General features: G+C 26.6%; 4 protein-coding genes across 7 annotated transcripts; 1 reads left to right on the top strand and 3 right to left on the bottom strand.

The window, feature by feature from the left end:
- Nucleotides 1-58: 58 nt before the first annotated feature.
- On the bottom strand, nt 59-4755 carry LOC107965038 (zinc transporter 2). Of its 2 annotated transcripts, none has more exons than XM_016914302.2 (8): nt 4039-4755; nt 2029-2261; nt 1835-1951; nt 1536-1684; nt 1319-1470; nt 974-1190; nt 655-895; nt 59-516 (listed from the first exon to the last, which is right to left on the bottom strand). In XM_016914302.2, exons 1-8 carry the CDS (start codon nt 4083-4085, stop codon nt 371-373), a joined length of 1302 nt encoding a protein of 433 aa, XP_016769791.1. In that variant the 5' UTR covers nt 4086-4755; the 3' UTR covers nt 59-370. The 2 variants fall into 2 exon arrangements, with proteins under 2 accessions (XP_016769791.1, XP_016769792.1); XM_016914303.2 differs by lacking the exon at nt 4039-4755 and adding an exon at nt 3342-3527 and having other exon boundaries at nt 260-516.
- Nucleotides 4756-6415: 1660 nt separating this feature from the next.
- LOC412198 (UDP-glucose:glycoprotein glucosyltransferase) lies at nt 6416-14292 on the bottom strand. 2 transcript variants are annotated; one of them, XM_016914294.2, is made up of 23 exons: nt 13993-14292; nt 13388-13598; nt 13050-13285; nt 12784-12966; nt 12527-12699; nt 12194-12389; nt 11880-12093; nt 11592-11812; nt 11270-11491; nt 10772-11130; nt 10442-10685; nt 10154-10348; nt 9820-10078; nt 9619-9727; nt 9357-9542; nt 9061-9267; nt 8600-8992; nt 7970-8147; nt 7713-7895; nt 7330-7605; nt 7139-7255; nt 6917-7058; nt 6416-6810 (listed from the first exon to the last, which is right to left on the bottom strand). In XM_016914294.2, exons 1-23 carry the CDS (start codon nt 14131-14133, stop codon nt 6764-6766), a joined length of 4692 nt encoding a protein of 1563 aa, XP_016769783.2. In that variant the 5' UTR covers nt 14134-14292; the 3' UTR covers nt 6416-6763. The 2 variants fall into 2 exon arrangements, with proteins under 2 accessions (XP_016769783.2, XP_026299043.1); XM_026443258.1 differs by lacking the exons at nt 6416-6810; nt 6917-7058; nt 7139-7255; ... (1 more) ...; nt 7713-7895; nt 7970-8147 and adding an exon at nt 8162-8433.
- Nucleotides 14293-14369: 77 nt separating this feature from the next.
- LOC552253 (mitochondrial chaperone BCS1) lies at nt 14370-16554 on the top strand. The gene is made up of 7 exons (XM_006566109.3): nt 14370-14640; nt 14737-14928; nt 15089-15228; nt 15302-15496; nt 15665-15898; nt 15964-16134; nt 16273-16554. Exons 1-7 carry the CDS (start codon nt 14510-14512, stop codon nt 16485-16487), a joined length of 1278 nt encoding a protein of 425 aa, XP_006566172.1. The 5' UTR covers nt 14370-14509; the 3' UTR covers nt 16488-16554.
- Nucleotides 16555-17326: 772 nt separating this feature from the next.
- On the bottom strand, nt 17327-20402 carry LOC552275 (AF4/FMR2 family member 4). Of its 2 annotated transcripts, none has more exons than XM_624651.6 (7): nt 20033-20402; nt 19697-19965; nt 19208-19619; nt 18684-19133; nt 18345-18595; nt 17986-18233; nt 17327-17907 (listed from the first exon to the last, which is right to left on the bottom strand). In XM_624651.6, the coding sequence occupies exons 1-7, from the start codon at nt 20144-20146 to the stop codon at nt 17597-17599; spliced, it is 2055 nt and encodes a 684-aa protein (XP_624654.2). In that variant the 5' UTR covers nt 20147-20402; the 3' UTR covers nt 17327-17596. The 2 variants fall into 2 exon arrangements, with proteins under 2 accessions (XP_624654.2, XP_006566167.1); XM_006566104.3 differs by having other exon boundaries at nt 17561-17889.
- Nucleotides 20403-20873: the final 471 nt, after the last annotated feature.

Genomic DNA, 20873 nt, shown 5'->3' with positions numbered 1-20873 from the left:
CAAAACATTTCAATATGAAAAGTGAGATATAAATAAATTAACAAATTTTTATAATAAATAACTGTTTCGACAGGTAAATAAATTGTTTATTGATTTATAATTAAAAATCATTAGAAGGGCTATCAGAGGATATCAGACCTTAGAGGGAATATCATCATCAGCGAGACTGAAAACATTATCTCTGTACATCATCTAATCTTTTGGAAAAAAATATGTTATTTTTGGAATTGAAAATTTGTTTTGGAAAAACACAATAGTATTATTTTTTTACAAATTGTTAAGTTATTTACAGAGTTCAAATCACATATCGATCCGATTGTATATAATCTCGAAAAATAATTGGAAAATATATATAATTGTAGATTTACAATTATTGCGATAATGCCTTGCATTGTTTACAATTTTCCATTCGTTCATCAAATTCTTCTATTTGAAGTGTCATTTCGAAGAATTTGTATTTATCGTGAATATTTCTAGTGGCAGTACGTAATATATTGTGAGGACTTGCACCTGGTTCTTCATTAGAGAAAATAAAAAGAAAAATAAATCAATCAAATAAGTAAACATAATATATCGAATAATTGTAATATGTATTCGAATTTCTTTATAAAATTAATAAAAATTAATGAAAGAACAAGATTTCAATGTACTTACTTATTGCGAGATGAGCGGAGAGTGCAGTTTTATCCAACGACAGTGCCCAGATACGAAGATTATGCACTTTAACCACACCTTCGATTTGCATAAATGTACTCTCTACTTGGGAATATTCAAATCCTTTTGGAATTCCTTCCATTAAGACATTCATCACGTCTTTAATTATCGCAACTGTAGTTAATATTACCAATAATGAAAAGAGAAAAGTGCAAATTGGATCGACTATAATCCAGCTTGGCTGCAATTATTATTAACATATCAATTTCGTTTCCATCATCTTAAATTCTCGACAAATCTACAGCATTCTTGGATATACCTTGAAATAAATAACTAATGCTGCAACAAAAACTCCAACGCTTTGAATGAAATCTCCTATAACATGGATAAAAGCAGCACGAACATTGATGTTCTTTCTATCATGAGAAAGATCTTCCATATTAATTTTTTCATTTTCTATATTTCGATTTGACTTATGACTATGTCCATGACTATGTCCGTGACTATGACCATGCTGATGCAACGATAAACCCATTCTGCAATATAAAAATTAAATCAATACAAAATATAATATATTTTAACCGTAATAAAATTTATTATTATTCAATTTATCATTCAATATTCGAATTGAATATTAGTTTTAATATAATGTAGTATCACTAACACTAGATTTACCGCAACGCCCACAGCAGAGGTGATCAACATGACGGTTGTATTTAGTTCAAAGTTTTTATGAATTATTCTTTCGATTGCCAAGTAAAAAAGAATTCCAGTAACTATCCATATCAATAAAACCGATGTTAGAGCTCCTATTACCTGTAAATAATTAAATAATTATCTCCATAGGAATATAATGAGGAATATAACACTTTTATACCTACTTCTGCTCGATACCAGCCAAAAGGCATTTTTCTCGTGGCCGGTCTGCTCGCTACCCATATCGAGAACAAGGATATCATAAACGAGGCGAAATCAGTTAATAAATGCGCGGCATCTGTTGCGATCGCTAAACTATTTGACAATATTCCACCTGAAAAATAAAATAATAATTTTAATTACCAATAATTAATTGTAATTTATATATCTATTTATAATAATGTGTTATATACATCTTCTTCAACACATTTTATATTATCGTACGCGTATTTTATTCTTTTATGTCTATTACATAATATATTACCTACGATTTCTGCTATCATAAAAATTACACATAGCGTACTAGCAATCAGTAATTTCTTTCTTGCCTTTTTATCGATCTCCTCGTTCCTTTCCCTATGACAATGGTCTTCCAGTACAGCTAAGAATACAAAAAAAAAAAAAATTAGAATAACACATTTTTATCCACATATTTTCAATTATCATATCGATTTTTACCGGAAGAAGTTTGTTGAAAATCAGTTCCATCGATAGCAGTGGCGGCAGAAATGTTGATCGTAGTGTTTGCAGTCTCGTCGATCGATGTGGCGCCCTTCACAACCGTACAGCAACCCGAAAGTTTACCGTGCACACAAAAGATCACTTTTTTCGGCGAGGCTTCATTCTCATCCGCTTCATTATTATTGGGCGGAATACTTGTTCCATATCCATACACAGCTTTGTCTTTGAATCTAATTAATAAACAAAAAACGAAAAATAACGATTGAATTTTAAATAATTTTAATATAATTATATAATCAACGAGTATAATATAATCGATATACACAATCGATTTTGAGGAAATAAATCGTATCAATTTGTCGTATTAAGATCATATTAAGATCTTTACACTATCTGTTTTCATTGCCTATTGTTTTGCACGCAGTACTAATCAAGATTAATTGGAATTATTTTTATAATTTTTTTCTTTTTTTATGCGGAAAATAATTGGGAACGAAAATTTATAAACCGAATTTATTTACCGTCATTGTTCAATTTCTATAACGTGCAATCGATACTCCGGATTTATCTCGTAATTGAACCACCTGGAAAATATGAAAAGGGAAAGAATTGTCACTGTTTTCTTCTGACAAACGGGAGGAAGAAGAAGAAGAAAAAAAGAGAATTAAGAGAATTGAATTGTATATTTCAATTCACAGATTTTTGATTTTTTAATTTCGATCTTAATTTGATTTTGACACGATCAAGTTATTATGTATGATGAGGAAAAATTTTATTTCGAAGACCTTGTACGATATAAATAATAATTGTATATATAAAGCAAAAATATATCTGCGCATTTTTTTATTTCAATTGTATTTTGAAAAATCAAAAAAAATTTTCTAACCGTATTGTATTGTCTATATCAATAGAAAAATATCATTGTTTACAATAGTTATCGATCTGTTATCAGTCATGATATTTCTTATTGTTTTTTAATTTTTTTCCTAACGATTAGAGATTGCCGCCGAAAATTTAAATGCGTAGCACGAGATAAGATCGATAATATAATTAATTAATAAAGTTAAGTATAAATCACTTCAATAATTTATTATTCAAAACGTCGAATAATCGTTGATAACTGTAGCACCAAATAAAAGCCGAGGTTATGTGAGGAACGGATCAACTTTTAGTTGATACAAATAATTATTATTTAAGCATTTTAAATAAAATTATTAAAAATAATTTTACTCGAGATTTTAATTAATTATTTTTTCAACATATCTAACAAAAAGATAGAGAACAATGATGAGATGAAAACTCTCACTTACGTGAGATTACGCGTCATCCTCTTAACTGCCGTTATCATTTCTCGCTATCTAAGAAGATATCAATGAGAATATTGTGTGTAAATCCATATTCGTTAAGCCATTATCCATAGAAACATTTTCTCTGATGAAAAAACTGTGATTTCCGTGACGGTAATGCCGTGTGCAAAACCAAATTGCATCGTCCTTCTGTTTCGTGATACGCAACAGAATTTGATTACGCGGATGATAAACATGATATATCAGGATATGTTACATTTTTTTTCTTTACCATTGATTCTTTATAACGTATGATATTAAAAAGTATTACGTTAAAAAACAATAACGCGTAATTAAATTATATAAAATATATATCAGCATAATAATTATAATATATTTTTTTTTCAACATGTGCATCTTTAAAATAAACATAAGAAATTGAAATGTTTTTTTTTCATAACATAACATATTCAAAAAATTAAACAAAAGATAAATAATAATATAATATAAATATAAATACCGTTGTTGTGATTTCTTTTATCGAAAAATCGATACTCTAATTGTTTCTCTCATAAAAATTGTCAAATTTAAAAATTGTAACAGACTTTGTAAGAAATTGTACTTGCGCAGGACACTGCAATAGGGAAAAGTGGGGAGAAGCGATTTGATCCGATCTGATCCGAATCGATCCGATCGAATTCGAAAGGATATTCGAACTCACAGCTTGATCCTTTCGTCGTCCATGATCCTCGTGCAGGACGGTTGCATGTATGTGTGTATGTGCGTGTGCGTGCGTGCGCGGACAACAGCGCTGATGGTAACGTGCAACAAGCAATCGAATCAATTCACCATTCAGTTGATCGATTAAAAATATGGAGAAGAAAAGCGAAAGGGGAAAAAACGAAGATGCGATGTCGCGGCGCGGTAGGCGAGGCGAGACGAGGCAAAGTGGAACGAAAAGAAGGGGCGCGACGCGATTACGAATGGCAGATCGGCAAGTGTATTAAATCCTCAGCCGATCGAAGAAACGTGAATGGATTGTACGCGCGTCACTAGTTACATGAACACCGTAAATCGCTTGCCACTTCATGCCGTCTTTTGGTAGAAGATCCTCTGCCTAGTCTCGTCCGTTTATTTTACCAGATAGCTTAACTCTCGATGAGTTTCTCCTTCTCCGTTTCTCTCTTTTTCTCTTGTTCTTTCTTTGCTATTTCTCTCTATCTCTTTTATCCCCTCCCTTGCTTTAGTTGAAGATCGCTCTCTGCCGATTTCCTTCCTCCTGTTTTCTCCCTTCTTCTGTGACCATCGATTCCCCCACTCTTTGCTTCCTCTATCTGTTTCTGCCTTTCAAAGTTTCTATCTACTCGTCGTTTATTCTATCTTTGTTACGCTTCATGTTCACGATAGTTTAATACTTGATGTATTGTGTTTTCCTGTTTCTGTTATTTCCTGTTATTTCATTGTAACGATCATTTAAAATTTCTAATTTTCTCTTATTATCAATCAAATAAATTTTCGTAATATTAATCACTTTACACTTTAATAAAATCAAAAACAATTATAATTAAACTTGTATATATCGATTGTATTTTTTTCTTTTTTTCTATTATATTGTTCACAAAGTTTTTTTCTTTTCGATGTAAAATATTTAATCATCTGGATTATTTTGATTAGAATTTAATTGGTATTTTTCTAAAAATTTTTTATTTAAATTTTAAAATTTAAATTTATTTCTATTCAAATTTAATTAGATATTTATCAAATACAAATACAGCAAACTACACGTATAGAATTCTAATTTCTGAATTTCTAACTTTCAGAAAAAATAATAAAATATCATGTTATTATTGCATATTATTTTGGCTAATATAAATTATTTCCATGGAATTAGTTTACTTCTGCATAAAGATTAAAAGAAATTTTTGCGATATATTTTAGAGAAATAGAATATTCAGAAGGAACATAAAAATTATTTATCAATTTTCAATTTTATTTTCAACTATAATCGATAATTTTGATTTTATATAATAGATTTATTAGTGATAAAATATGTAACATGTGGTAAAATATATATCAATATAAAAAAATATATATCAGAATTGTATATTGATAATTATTTTAGTAATTAATTCAATTTAAACTGTAATTATTTTTCGTTGTATTTCGCCCTTATCGTAATCATATTTATTTGATGATATAATTACAAAAAACAAGATATAACACACGCGTGGTATGTGCGCGCGCGCACTTATACACCCACACACGTGTGTATAAGATTAATAATTAACCCTATTTAATCTAAATAAAAAATTATAAAAAAAATTAATAATTATTTTATCTTATGTTTGATTATTTTCATAAAAATAAATTCGAAGATAAAAGTGAACTGTCATTCCAAAAGATACTTATTTTTTAATATGCATATTTAAATATTTTTAAAAATTCATATAAATTTTTAATTAAAGTTAGCGTATAATTACGTTCGAAAAAATCTATAGAAATATTATTAATGATCTATAGAGATATCACAAATTTAAAATTAAATATAAAAATATTTTTAATAAGAATAATTAGAAATAAATGTAAAAACAATTAAATAAAAGATTAAATTAAATTAAATAAAAAATTTATGTTAAAAAATCATCGAAGTGATCATGATTATGTTAGCATTGTAAAACAAATCATAAACAATCATTTGTTACAATATTAATTATATATTGTTACAATATATAATATATATATAATATATATATATATATATATATATATATATATATATATATATATATTAATAATCTAATAATCTAAACTATCATTCATCGTTTTATAATTTTATAATTATAAATAATCTATAGTTATAAAAATATAAGTTATTCTTATATACAAACTTGTAATTCTAATAAATATTGGAAACAAAATACATATAAAATGTAATTATTATAAATAATTTTATTCATTTTTATTATAAGATCTTTCTTTTAATTAATATAAGTATTTCTTTTAATGTTGCCAAAAAAATGTTTCTCTTTTATTAAAAAGTTTTTATATTATGCAGAAATAGAAGTATTTTTGTAAATGGAACAAATATTCATAAAAAATACCTTACAAACATTACAAGTTTATTTCTTATAACTATAGTAGATAATACAAAATCACAATTATGTTAACGGTATGGACATAATTCCTTATCTATAATTAATTACTACAATATGACACATTTCTGAATGATTGATTGAATAATTCATTAAATTAAGACAATCAATATTTTTGAATGTTTTATTTGTCATTTAAAAAATCACGCGCTGTTGCAACAATGTGCTTGCGAATATTGAAAATAATCCATTATTTGTGGAAAATTTTTTTAATTGTAAAAGTATCCATACTATCTTTTTTTTAATTGATTCTTATATTTCATTTTATTAATTGATTCTTATATTTCATTTTATTTATAATTCTTCATGCTTTGTAAAATTTTCCGTATCTTCGAATATTTCTAAAATAAAAGAAAAGAAAAATATACATATTTTATATAATAATACATATAAATATATATACAATAAAAATATTTATAAAAAAATTAAATATGTTTATTCGATTACCATTCTCTTCTTTTTCTGTTTGTCTATTCTCATTCTCTAACTTTAATTGTAAAGCTTTTATTTCTTCATCATAACCTATCCATTCTGGTAAAATACGTACGGCAGCTTGTAGCTTAGCTTCTTTAGTCATTGGGTTATTACACTATGGAACAACAGTTGAATATCAATTAATCAATTATTATTTAAGATTCATATTACCAATTTATTGTCGACATTATTTACCAAATCTATTGTTTTAGCGTATTTTTTGGATGTATCATCACACCAAGTTTCGCACCACAACCATTCCTGAGGCAATGTTTTAATAGCCACTTGATGAATCATATTATTGGGAAGATCCTGAAACAACAAGTTATTTATTACTATTATATATTATTTAACTATTACTATGTTAATATCAATTTCATACGGACTTGATCCAGATTGGCCAAACTATTAGGATCTTGACTTAGTGCTTGATATTGTCCTCTTAATCTATCTCCGGCCGCGATGCGTCGAAATCGCTTCAAGTCTACTACATAAAGAGCACTGATGTGATAAGCGCGACCTTGTAAATGATTTCGCCAATAACCTTGCTTCCAAAATCTAAATCCGTCCATTTCTTTCCTGCTATCACAAAATGGAGTGTATGCATATGGTGCACCTCCAAGATCCATAGTCGCTAATTCTTTCAAATCTGCTCTTACAACCTAACAACAATGTCATATATCACATATTAATTAATTATCATAAAAATTAATAATAAAAACCAATAATATTAGTGATAATAAATTGTAATTATATATAATCCATATACCTGATCAGCATCAACGAATATTATTTTCTTAACATTTAATGGAAATAAAACATCCAAAAATAATATTTTGTAACCCCATATAGTTCTTTGTTTTTCAGTTTGTTGATGAAGCCAACGAGGCCATTTATATTGTACTAATTCATATTCGAAGCCATATTCTTTTGCCATATGAGGCAAAAAATCCTAATGAAAAATTTCATTTGACTGTTAAACTTTTATATCTTCTGATTTATTTATTAATGTGTATAATAGTTTACCTTTAATGTTGGTGAAAGATAATTTTTCAAAAACCAAAATTTAACGGGACTTTTGGTATGCTTTATAATACTCAACATCATAATTTTCAAAAATCTTTCATATAAATGTCCAGATGCTAGAGAGAAAATATTTAATTTTTCATCTTGATCATCACTATCATCCGTTGTCGTAAATGTCCTAATTTTGAAGAAAATAATACAATTAAAAAATGGAAATAAAAAAAATTTTTGTTGTTTTTTTAAAGATATGCTGTTGATTGAGCGTACAAACGTGTACTGCAACATACAACGCATATTGATGCTACCATAAAAATAATAAAATAATAATGATAATTAATAATAGTATAATGCATGTTTAACATACAAAACAATTGGTAAAATAATTATTTTTATACATGAAGGATATTACATATTACGCGATAATATTTAAGTAGGTGTGGAAAGCTTACCAAAATTTGGAAAAGCTAAAAAAAAAGAAAGAACAAATAAAAATTAAAGTTAGACGATCGCTTATCGACATGCTAAAAATATTGAATATCTTCATTTAACACCAAGAAATTTAAAACTATTTTAAATTTACATAATCAACACTCAAATTATAGAAAAGCACATTGAAAAAATTTTACCTACCTAGAAATAGAATTCCATAAACCAGAACTTTTATCATCTTCCGATAAAAGATCCATTCCCACTTTATCTGGCTTCTTGGATACTTTAACTTTCAATACATGACTTCTAAGAGAACTTATAACAACTTTTACATCATTATCATTTTGTAGAACATCTTGGCCACCAACTGTGGTAAAATCATAAATTTCTGCTGAGCGCCCTTGTCGAAGACGTAATACCCATTCACCTGGATTTGCTTTTAACTGAAAATAGCCCAAGTTTGCCATTACTATAGTATCTACCATTAATGGTTGCTTTTCTGTTCCTAATGTAATCTGTAATCCACGTGGTGGATTTCCGATGACTGCTTCGAAACAATGACCTTCAAGAAGTAAATATTCTAATTCGAACTCACTGTAAAATAACAAATAATTTAAAAAAAATATACGTTTTTATTATATTTCTTAACAAAATTTACTTACCTATGCACTCCAATTGCTACGTTATCCAATTTTATATTATCTAAATCATAAACGCTTCTAATAACTTCTACTAACCAATTTTCTGGAGCATGAATATATTGTGTCAAAAGAGATGATGTCGGTAATTTTGTAAATTTCGCCATAGCTCCATTAATACGCCCATCAGGAAAAAATTGTAATTGAGGTTCAAATACAAAACGATAAAAACTAAAAATAATACATATAAAATTACATAAAATAAAATTTTATATAATACTTTATATACCATTTCTTTTCTATTTAGAGCATCTGTATACCTTTTCAATGGCATATCGCTGTTTTTATCCAAACAATTTAAAAACACTTTAATATTACAGTTTAAAGATTGCTGAAGTGTTTTTAAAATTGGACCCAATTTTTGCGCACCACGAGATACTGGATCGACAATAGCAATTAAATTAAATGATACTTCATCCGGATTTATCGCTGGAATCTTTATGGCACTAAATATATTATAAAAAAAATATCATAAAAATATCATATACTTGTATATGTTATAAATAAATACGAATTTCTTACCTGTAATCATCACCGTGAAAAGGAACGTGAAATCGACTTCGCGTTTGTGGATGCGATGCTAATAAAGATGTGATTTTCATTATCATATCATCGGTGATTTCATTCTTTTCTATATAAAAAATCGAAAGAATAATGTTACATATTTATTATAAATTACATATTTTATATCATATATGGTTTCATATTGATTTTTTATCATACCATATTCGTCATTTTCCAATAATTGTCCTTTTATTAATTTTTTCAATAATTTATCATCATAAGTACTTTGAGTAAATCTTTCCAATAATGAAAAATCTTCATTTGTAAATTCTTCATCATCATCTAAAGGACCGATTAATCGTCCATTACATACGATCGCTCTAGCTCCTTTTTCTAAATTTAATACTGTTTTAATATATCGACGATGTATATACAATTCATCTATTTGATTTTTTAATCGTTCCTTTACAGCTTCTTCCTAATTTTATAACAAATTGTTAAATATTATTTTTATAAAATTAAAATTTTAACTGTTTTTCAAAAGAATAATTACCTCTATATCAACTTTTCCATTAAGAATAACAGTAGCCACATCTTCCTTTATTATGTTACGAATAAAGCGCATAATTTTTTCTACCGGAAGAGTGTGTAATGCAGCTAATACTATTTGATTGATATCGATTGTATTATCATTCGTATCGACAAGTGGATTAACAATTATACTAATTCTAACATCTGCATTTGATTCCTAAATTATAATCATGATAATTATATTTAAATATTAATATAAATCTTATTGTATAATGATGTAACTAAATAATAAATATAATAAATCACTTACTATGTATTCGAGTGCCTCACGTAATAATTGTCTACCTTTTAATTCATTTAAATTTGTTACAATCCAAAATGTATATAAATGATGAACAGTTGTGCGACGTGGAACATATATATAACGCATTTTATTCATCAACCAACTTGATAAATCTTGAGGACTCCATTTATTATAATCTTCATCATTAGGTATGGTACCAATTAAGTTTAACCATGTATGTTTTTCTGGTTTCAATATTCGTTCATTCAAGCTATAACAAAACATATAAATTATTATAAAACATATAAAATATATTCATACAAACTTGAAAAAATCTTATATATTAAAATTTCATACCAAGGCATAACATTCGGTTGATTCATAATATAATCAACTACATCATCTCCTTCAGTTATTTCTCCTCGATATACAGCTTTTTGTAATGCAGGTGTTTGCGATATGATGGTAGATAAAACAGCTTCTTCAAATGAATTGGCGTTTAATTGATCAGATGATAAAGGTACACCATTAAGTAAAGCTTGTGGAAATTTCCTAAAACCAGATCGCTTTACGAAATCACTAGCTAAATGACGTCCTACGTCATATTCAGATTCTTCGCCAAGGATATAATTTATATTAGCAGATGAATCCTGCATTTTTATTGTTTTCTTTATATCTTCTACATCTACTCCTTCTGGTCCAATATAATTTCCTAACTAAAATCGGATATAATATATTATAAATTTTATTAATTTTATTAATATATAGAATAAGAATATATAGAATAAGAAAGATTTTCATTTTATGTATAGAAAATTATATAACAAATGATAATTAAATATAGTAAAATCTTACGTCTATCAGAAATTGTAAAGCATGTTCCGATCCTTTGGTTTCCGCAAAGTAATGATATGCATTATTAATTGCGACACTGGCATCAGTTAATCCAGTTACAGAGGAATCGTAATTCGTTACAAAGACAAAACCCACTCTTAATGGTGCGGAATGTAGATATAATGATTGTGCTAATGTTATCAGAGGACTGGATTCTCCACTTAAAGGATCAATAATTAATACCTATTAAAATATATAATTTTTAAACGGATCTATATTTTTGAAATTTTCTAAAATTATATCGTAATTATTTTAAATCATTAATCTATGTTTTTACACCAACCAAATTATATAAATTTCTTCTAATATTTCTTAACATTCCAGGAAAAGTTGGCCTCAATAATTCTGTTAACGATGACGACCATCTCGCATAAGCTGAATCCTGTTCAATATCATTTACCCAAATTATAGCTGAATCTCTTATATCCATTGCAAATTCTTGTTTATCCATATTAGTAGATAAATCCAAAGCTAACAATGAGCTTATCTCTTTATTACTAAATCCTACAAATGAAATATTCAACATTACAGCTTTTTTCTTTCTTAATAAGCAAACCTAAATGGAACATACCGATTTTACGAAGAGATTCCATTATTCTTAATTCACTTCTCAATGATTCTAAAAGACTGAGAACATCTACTGCTTCCAAATCAAAAAATAATCCATTAATGAAAAGTGCAGTATCTGTAGGTTGTATATTTAAACTTGTAGAAAATATTGCTTGATTAAGTTTCATTTCTTTTTTCATTTCATTATTTACTTTTGTTCTAATTAGAGATTTTGCCTTCAAACAAATTAAGTATTACATAAATATATTATTATAAAAATGAAATATAAATATAAAATTCCATAAAAATAATTTTAATACTGCAAAAAAAAAATACCTGCATTGGAAAATTTTGTGAAATATCTGTTAAAACATTAATAGCTTCATTTGTAGGAGAATTCATTATTCTTTCAGCTGCTTGATAACTTAATTCTTGAAACTGCCATACTTTTAAAGCACCAATTTCATGACTAGTTTCAAGTAAATGAGTTTGTAATTTATCTAACTCTAATTGTTTATTAGGATACAAATTTCTAAAAAAAAATTTTTAAAAAGTTAGATTGTGATAATAGAAAATAAAAAAAAATAGTAAATTAAAAATATTTAATTTAAAATTAATATTAATATGAAAATATATAAAATCTAAATGTCAAGAATATAACCACCTTACTTTAAAGTTACAAAATTAATCCCATCTATTTCTTCCATACTATCAGTTGTAGTCTCTGAATCTTTTCCTGTATTATCTTTAATATCTGAATCATCTGTTGCTTTATATTCTGTGGATTTCATTTGCAATTCCACACCATATCCAGATAAACGTACATTTTTATCTATTCTATCCTATAGATATTACAAATTAATTACACATATACATATATATATATATATCATTATATTAAATATATTTATTATATAGTATAATACCTTTAAATAATGTCGTAAAATATAATTAATTCCATTGGTTTCTGCAAGATCTTTTAATTTATTATGGAAATCCAAAAATTTTGGTGTTCCAATTTGTCCATATAATATAATAATTTTATCTGATTGTTGAGATGCATGATAACGATGATCTACACTGTAAATATCTGGACGTATCCAAGTATCCTATGAACATAATCATAGAATATATAATTGAAATTAATTAATATATGTATATATATGTTTTAAAATGTTTACGTGTCATTTACTTGAATAGCCAACTTTTCTAATTCTTCTAAAGAACATGTAAACACTCCACCAATATCCACTATGTTATAACAATCAAGAAAGGACATATTTTTATTTTCTGCCATTTGTGTGAACATTTCAATACGTGCTGAATAAATTCTTAATGATAATGCTAATTTCATTAATGCTAACTCAGAATGAGATAAATATTTTTCAGCAAATGCAATAACAGCATCATAGTTATCTTTCTCTGTAACTATGAAAACAAAATTAATATAAAATTACATTATTTATAAAAAAATTAAAAATGATATAAAATATATATATATCTTATAAAATAAAATAAAAATAAAATTACCATTTCTTAAATTATAATTAGCAAAATTATCTATGAATTTCCAAAAATAACTTGGATTTTCATCATTTAAATATTCAGCAGCTTCAAGAGCCAAAGGTGTTTCTTTCCATTTTGCATCTATTAAAGTAGTTACATATTTGTTTACTCTTTTTTCTGCTTCAATGTATATTGTACATAGTATTAAAAAATAAAGACATATAATTAACCGCATCTGTAAACAATACAAATATTGTTGATAACAAGGAAAGGAAATATAAAAATGTGAGAAATTTAATAAAATTGAAAAATATGTTTCTACGATACTATTATACGATAGTTTCGATAGTTTAAATTAAAAGATTTTATAAATTAATTTGTTAAACAATGAAATAACTGAACTTCTTAATATATTTGTTATACAATAATAAAAATTGATTACCACAATAATATAAGTACTTCTACTATTTTTTATAATTTATATAAATTCTTACATTTATAATAGTATTAAATTATCGATATAGTTAACGAAAATGATTAAAAATAAAAATATGATATAATATATAGAACTCATAATAATATATGTAAGAAAAAGAAAAGAATTTTATATTTTTAATTAAATTGCATACCTTTAAATTTTCCATGAAACTCATATTGTAAAAGAATTGGACAAGGATAATAACCAATCCATGCAAAACACGTGCCGGTAACTGGTGAAAGATACTGATACGTCTATACTTAATATAATTATTTACTATACGCATAGGCATATATTTTGTGAACTTTACAAATTATTTTGGTTATTAAAAATATTATTAAATGTTATGCTCATATTCTTTTTATGCATTATGCATTATTAATAGTACATTATTTGTACACTTTAATCTAGAATTATTAGCACTTTTAAGAGAAATATAAAATTTCCTAGGTTTTTTGTGCAATCTAAATACTTTTTTTTTTATTCTAAGAATCTTAAAATAAGTATGCTTTTGTATTTACACCAAACATAATACAAGATATAATACAAATGAAAGGTATAATATTATACAAAATAGTTAAAACTAGTTAGTACTAATACATATGAAACAGTATACTAAGAATAATAACATTTTTAATGCAATTAGAAAATAAATAAATAATTGCATTATGACTATAATAGATTACGTTCAAACTTTATCTGATAATCCTTATTTTGGAGCTGGTTTTGGACTTTTTGGGTTAGGTGCTGGTGCAGCTTTATTACGAAAAGGAATGCAAGTAGGAATGATAATGTTCAGGTATCATTTATGTCAAAATTACAATTTTATATCATATTATATATGACTTTATATCAATTTAATTCAATATAATATGATATTTAATTTTTTTATAAGGCGACATTATATGATTACTTTAGAAGTTCCATGCCGTGATAAAAGTTACCAATGGCTTTTACAATGGATTACACATAAAGGTGCAAAGGAAACGCAACATCTTTCAGTTGAAACAAGTTTTGAACAAAAAGAAACAGGTCACATAAAAACTAGATATGATTTCGTACCAAGTATTGGAACACATTTTATTAGGTTAGAAATAACTGTACTTATCACTGCAATATTTCATCTGACAATGACAAGTATGATACGTTTATGTAACAATTTAAAATTTATAATAATAGTAGAATCATTAAATCATAAAAATTATAATAGTTAAATCAATGATATATTATATTTATTTAATTAATAGATATAAAGGGAATTGGATAAGAGTAGAACGAACTAGGGAACAACAAACATTGGATATACAAATGGGTATACCATGGGAAACAGTACAACTTACAGCATTAGGAAGAAATAAAAATATTTATTTTAATATTTTAGAAGAAGGTAAAATATTAGTTGTATTAAAATTAAAAAATAATCAAAATCAAAAAAATAAAGAATTAATTTTTATTTTCAGCAAGACAAATGGCATTAAAAGAATATGAAGGTAAAACAATAATGTATACTGCAATGGGAAGTGAATGGAGACAATTTGGGCATCCTAGAAGACGAAGACCACTAAATTCAGTTGTTTTAGATACTGGTATTGCAGAAAGAATAATAAATGATTGTCGTGAATTTATACAAAATCCTTCATGGTATAGCGATCGTGGTATGTAAATGATTCAAATATATACATTAATAAGAATATGTATTTGCATCAAAAATTAAAAATATAGTATATAAAATAAAATATATAAAATTATCAAAAATTAAAAATATAATATATAAAATAAAATATATAAAATTTTTAATAAATTAAAAATCATTAATTAATTAGGAATTCCATATCGACGTGGATATTTATTATATGGTCCTCCTGGTTGCGGTAAATCATCATTCATTACTGCTTTAGCTGGTGAATTAGAAATGGGCATTTGTGTTTTAAATCTATCAGAACGAGGTTTAACAGATGATAGATTAAATCATCTACTAGCAGTAGCTCCACAACAAACTATTATTCTTTTAGAAGATATTGATGCTGCGTTTACTAGTCGAGAAGAAAGTAAAGAAAGTAAGTGAAAGAATAATATTGTATAATTATTTATATGAAAAAATTAATTTTTATCTTCATTACAGTTAAAGCTGCATATGATGGTTTAAATAGAGTTACATTCAGTGGTTTACTAAATTGTTTAGATGGCGTTGCTTCTACAGAAGCAAGAATTCTTTTCATGACAACTAATTATTTAGAAAGATTAGATCCTGCATTAGTTAGACCTGGTAGAATAGATGTAAAAGAATATATAGGTACATATATAACATTTTACAAATTATTACGTTTTAAATAATAAAATATTCATTGATTTATTATATAATTAATAAATTTATTATTATATATATTTAATATAATTAAATATCAATGATATTTAATTGATACTATTTCAGGTTGGTGTAGTGCAAATCAAGTGGAACAAATGTTTTTAAAATTTTATCGTAATATTGACGATAGAGCAAATGTACTTGCTAAAGAATTTACAGAAAATGTATTATCGCAAAAAAAATATGTTAGTCCAGCGCAAATTCAAGGATATTTTATGTTTTATAAAAATAATCCTGATGATGTATTAAAAAATGTTTCACATATATGGGAACTTACATAATAAATTATATTTAATAATAAAACGTAATTATACGTTGAAGAATTTACATTGAATCATAAAAAATCTATAAGGATAAAAAAATACATATGTAGATTAAACATTGTAAACTTTTACATATATAAAAATAATACAATTTATGCGGTTTACAATTTTTTTAACATGATTTGATCATTCCTAAGAATTTCATAAATATAAATTTAATATGACACATATTTTCTATTTTCACAATATTTTATTTTGCACATTTTGAATGACTATTTAAAGATAAAATACATTGTATAGCAAAATAAACATTGTATAACTTTTCTTTTATTCTTATCAATATATTTGTTTAATTATTTAAATTCATTTAAATTCATTTATATTCATATATATATCACTATATTTACACATTATTGACGTTTTTTCATGTTGATTTAAATTGATTCAATTAATTTCATTTAACATAAACATTTTTTAAATTAATTTAAATTTAAAAAAAAAATATCTTATTTAAATCTTAAAAATCTTAAAAATTTATATATTTTACATATGCGATGTTTGCTTTGCTTTAATATTAAAAGATATATGAAATTTCTTCGTTACTCGTTAATGATCATTCCCATTTTATTATAATTGATTTAGTTTAAAAAATTTTTATTATTCTATAATATTTTATTCATGATTTCATAAATCAATATATTTAAAATAGAAAGTAATAAAGAAAATAATTATTGTTTTATATATTTCATCAATATCAAATATTAATTATATTAATGATGATTTAAGGAATTAATGCATGCAATTATGAAGATATATTAAAGTTCAATTATTATAATTAATTAAAATTGGATCTACTCTTTCAATTATCTCAAATCAATACTCATTCAATGTTTATTCGAAATTTTTTACAATTAAAAATGAATATTGAATATTTTTACGAAAAGCAACTTATGATTCAAGTCATTCATATAATTATTATAAACAGTATAACGTAAAATCAATACACAAAATTTAATCATTGAATTGAACTTCAAATGCGATAAAAAAAAAAATTTTTTAAATTGGAATGATATAATATATTTAAGAATATCTTGAAAATTTATTATTTAATATTTTTCTATACTTGATTAGAAACTCCAAATGTATGGTTCATAATTTAAAGGATCTGGTTGTTCCATATGTCCTGTATGAGTATTACTTCCAACCATACATGATGGATAGGTAACTCCAGTATTTCCTTGTCCCGATACAGGTGCTACAATTGATGCTAATCGACAATCAGGTCTTTGTTGTATCATAGAATTCATTGGTTGTATAGATTGAGCTGCTGGTGGAGGACCTGGTGGAGGATGTGATTGAGATTGAACAATTGTAGGAGGAGGTGGAGGAATATTATGAATAGGTTGTATTATATTAGAACCTGAAACATAATTTGCCACTAAAATGTGGTTTTAAAAATTATCAATTAGTTTTTATCACAAGAAAAACATAGTAAATATTCAGTCATTAATCTTACTTGTTCCATTATGGTATGATAAAGTTGTGGTTTGTTCTGATATCATGTTTGTAGAGGGTGAGACCATTTTCATTGTAATGGACTCAATTTTTCTTTTTCTAATGGGACGTTTTTGCGTATTGTTTGATATTTGATCGCGTTTCTTATTATTATTTGTTTTTTTCTTCTTTTCACCCGGTAATTTAGGTTTATTTGGTCGATTTCCACTAGGCTGCCAAAGGTGTACAGTATGTACAGCATTCCCTTCTCTAAAATAATCGATTATTGCTTGATAATGAATAAATATGGATGAATAATAATTATCAAAGAATCTTTTTTTCGTTTTTTTGTTTTATTTTTTCTTTTTTTAATATACTAACCCTTGTTTTTTTCCAAGCTTCCAACTGTGTATACCAGCTTTATGAAGCCTCTCCCTAATAGTATCTACGCTACATTTTAAACCCAGTGCAGGCGCGACGTGTTTAGCTGCAGTTAATGGCTGCTGAGTAGCCATAGCAACAATAGCTTCATCTTCTTCTTTAGTAGTAATTCGTCGACGACCCTTTCTTTCCTTAGTTTGTACGTTCCCTTCCTTATGCCAACGTTCTAACCATCTTTTTACGGTACGTTCCTATTTAATAATGAGTATTGCGTATACGGCTACTCTTGAGATGGTTTTAATTATGTGAATCCATCAAGACGAACATGTTTCTTCTTACCGATCTGTCGATTGCAAGCGCGATAGATAATGTGGATAAACCGGCTTCAGACATGCCAATCATACGATTTCGAATTTCAACACTGGTTTCCAATGTTCCCTTAGCTTTCCCACCCTTTTTTTTCTTTTTCTGTGGTTCACTTTTCGCGCTGTCTTCTTTCGATGAATCTTTAGTTTGATTAGATTCTATACTAGAAGACTGATTATTATCTTGATGACCATGAATATTAGAATTATCAGAAGTTAAATTCGTACTATTTTGTGGACTAGCTAATTGAGAATGTAATTGATCACTATGATGTTGAACTTCTGCCTGAAGTTGCCTTTGTTGTTCATCAAGATTATGAGTTTGTTGTATTTGTTGTACATGGTTTTGTTCTTGTTGTACATGTAATTCTTGAAGTTGCTGTGAGGAAGCCACTTGTTCATGAGATATTGAATTTGATTGATCCTAAAAATTTGAAAAAATATAAATTATGTATAATAATATAAATATTTACATAATATTAAACAAATTATACAAACTTGAGGATAGTGATGATTTCCTTGCACTAAATCTAAAGGCCAATTCTGAGATATATTTAAACTAGGATGTTGATAAATAGATTGTGTTTGCTGAGATAAACTTAGAGTACTACCAAATTCTGTCTGAGATTGCAAAGGTTGAGATGATGATTGTATTTCATTAACTTGAGATTCTGAAGCATTTTGTTGATGATATATAAATTCTCGTTGTTCATCAGATTTTTCGCTTTCTATTGGCGCACCATCTCCTACATATATATCTTTGGCTCTAATTTTCTTTGATGGATTTCTTTTTTTAGTTGTACTAGTATTCTTTTCATTTTTATTAGAATCTTTGGAAGACTTTTTTTTCCCCAATTGTGTTCCAGTAGGTCTCCATACAGGTTGTTGAATAGTAACACCATCCGTATCACTATAAATAAGAACAAAATCAAATGGTATAAAAAATAAATTGTTTTATCTTAAAAAATATTGATTTCAAAAACAAACCCAAGTGGAATTCTTTGCATATATTTTCTCGAAGGACTCCAATTGTGAATTCCAGCTTTATGTAGCCTTTCACGTATAGTATCAACAGAGCAAGTAAGTCCTAAAGCAGGAAGTACAGCTTTTGCTGCCGTTATCGGCGTTTGCGTAGCTAAACGTACAATAGCTTCATCTTGTTCCGCTGTTGTAGCTCTTTTACGTCCGCATCTTTCTCGAGTTTCCACTGTGCCTTCTTTGTCAAACCTGTTTAACCATCTTTTCACTGTTCGTTGCTAAAAAAGAATAAAATACAATAAATAATACAATATGATCCAATATTTAATTTTGTAAAATACTTACTGAGCAATTTACAGCGGCTGCAATTTCTCGCAATCCTAAACCAGCTTCATACATTCCTACCATTCGATTTCTTAATTCTGGTGTTGTTTCGTGCACTCCTCTTGTTTTTCCCATTTTATTCAAAATTTTTAAAGATGATAAATGATACGAATGTTGAAAAAATTTTAAATTTTACGCGAAATGTGACGTAAGAATAACAGGGATCACGTGACAATGGCAGTGCTCGATCATAAAGTTTTTCGAAATTTTAATTAAGTTTCTACAATCTTTTTCCTTTGTCGCGCGATCTTTAAATTTCAAAAACTTCCACCGTATCATTCTATTTTGTGATTGAAGTTCTGCTACGAACGCGTTTCAAAAAGTATTGTTTCTTTCTTGTCTTCGACATCGTATTGTGCTAGAAACGAATCGAAATCTTGGCGTCGATGGAATGCAATTGGAACGTTCAATGAACTCTATTCATTCAATAAATTTACCTTGATTATCTTCTTCCAGTTGAGATCATATGTTCAACATTGCAGAACATCGAGCACGCTTTATATTTTCACTTTTAATATCTGTTGTATATCTTGTTTTGGGCGAAATGCAATCGCTCGAAGAAAACGCTGCGGTCAATACAAGTTCAGCTGTACAGTCTGTCGAGATTCATTTGTCCTTGTTTTGTCTTTCGTGATTCTAAATTCATCGAAACATTGCTGTATAAGAATTTTTCTTTCTTGTAGAAATATTGAAAATACAGCATAAAAAAGTTATAATGATTCATATTTAAATTTTGAAATACTTTCAATTTAAAAATTGCTGTGACACACATGTGACAGAATCGTCAATATTAATTCGGTCA

The sequence above is a fragment of the Apis mellifera genome, linkage group LG10, assembly GCF_003254395.2.
Source record: "Apis mellifera strain DH4 linkage group LG10, Amel_HAv3.1, whole genome shotgun sequence".
In the NCBI taxonomy this organism is placed as follows: domain Eukaryota; kingdom Metazoa; phylum Arthropoda; class Insecta; order Hymenoptera; family Apidae; genus Apis; species Apis mellifera.
This window is presented reverse-complemented; position numbering and strand designations above follow the sequence as displayed.

What these genes read in the sequence shown, in the direction of transcription:
- LOC107965038 (XM_016914302.2), bottom strand. Translation starts at nt 4,085, where the DNA reads ATGCAACCGTCCTGCACGAGGATCATGGACGACGAAAGGATCAAGCT. An exon ending in TTGGCTGGTATCGAGCAGAA is followed by an intron (nt 1,471 to 1,535) that starts GTAGGTATAAAA and finishes AATTATTTACAG; the next exon opens with GTAATAGGAGCTCTAACATC. An exon ending in CATTAGTTATTTATTTCAAG is followed by an intron (nt 896 to 973) that starts GTATATCCAAGA and finishes TAATAATTGCAG; the next exon opens with CCAAGCTGGATTATAGTCGA.
- LOC412198 (XM_016914294.2), bottom strand. Translation starts at nt 14,133, where the DNA reads ATGCCTATGCGTATAGTAAATAATTATATTAAGTATAGACGTATCAGT. An exon ending in GTTTCATGGAAAATTTAAAG is followed by an intron (nt 13,599 to 13,992) that starts GTATGCAATTTA and finishes TATTGTTTACAG; the next exon opens with ATGCGGTTAATTATATGTCT. An exon ending in CAACCGAATGTTATGCCTTG is followed by an intron (nt 10,686 to 10,771) that starts GTATGAAATTTT and finishes GTTTTGTTATAG; the next exon opens with CTTGAATGAACGAATATTGA.
- LOC552253 (XM_006566109.3), top strand. Translation starts at nt 14,510, where the DNA reads ATGACTATAATAGATTACGTTCAAACTTTATCTGATAATCCTTATTTT. An exon ending in TTTTAATATTTTAGAAGAAG is followed by an intron (nt 15,229 to 15,301) that starts GTAAAATATTAG and finishes TTTTATTTTCAG; the next exon opens with CAAGACAAATGGCATTAAAA. An exon ending in TCGAGAAGAAAGTAAAGAAA is followed by an intron (nt 15,899 to 15,963) that starts GTAAGTGAAAGA and finishes TCTTCATTACAG; the next exon opens with TTAAAGCTGCATATGATGGT.
- LOC552275 (XM_624651.6), bottom strand. Translation starts at nt 20,146, where the DNA reads ATGGGAAAAACAAGAGGAGTGCACGAAACAACACCAGAATTAAGAAAT. An exon ending in ATGCAAAGAATTCCACTTGG is followed by an intron (nt 19,620 to 19,696) that starts GTTTGTTTTTGA and finishes TCTTATTTATAG; the next exon opens with TGATACGGATGGTGTTACTA. An exon ending in AAGCTTGGAAAAAAACAAGG is followed by an intron (nt 18,234 to 18,344) that starts GTTAGTATATTA and finishes CGATTATTTTAG; the next exon opens with AGAAGGGAATGCTGTACATA.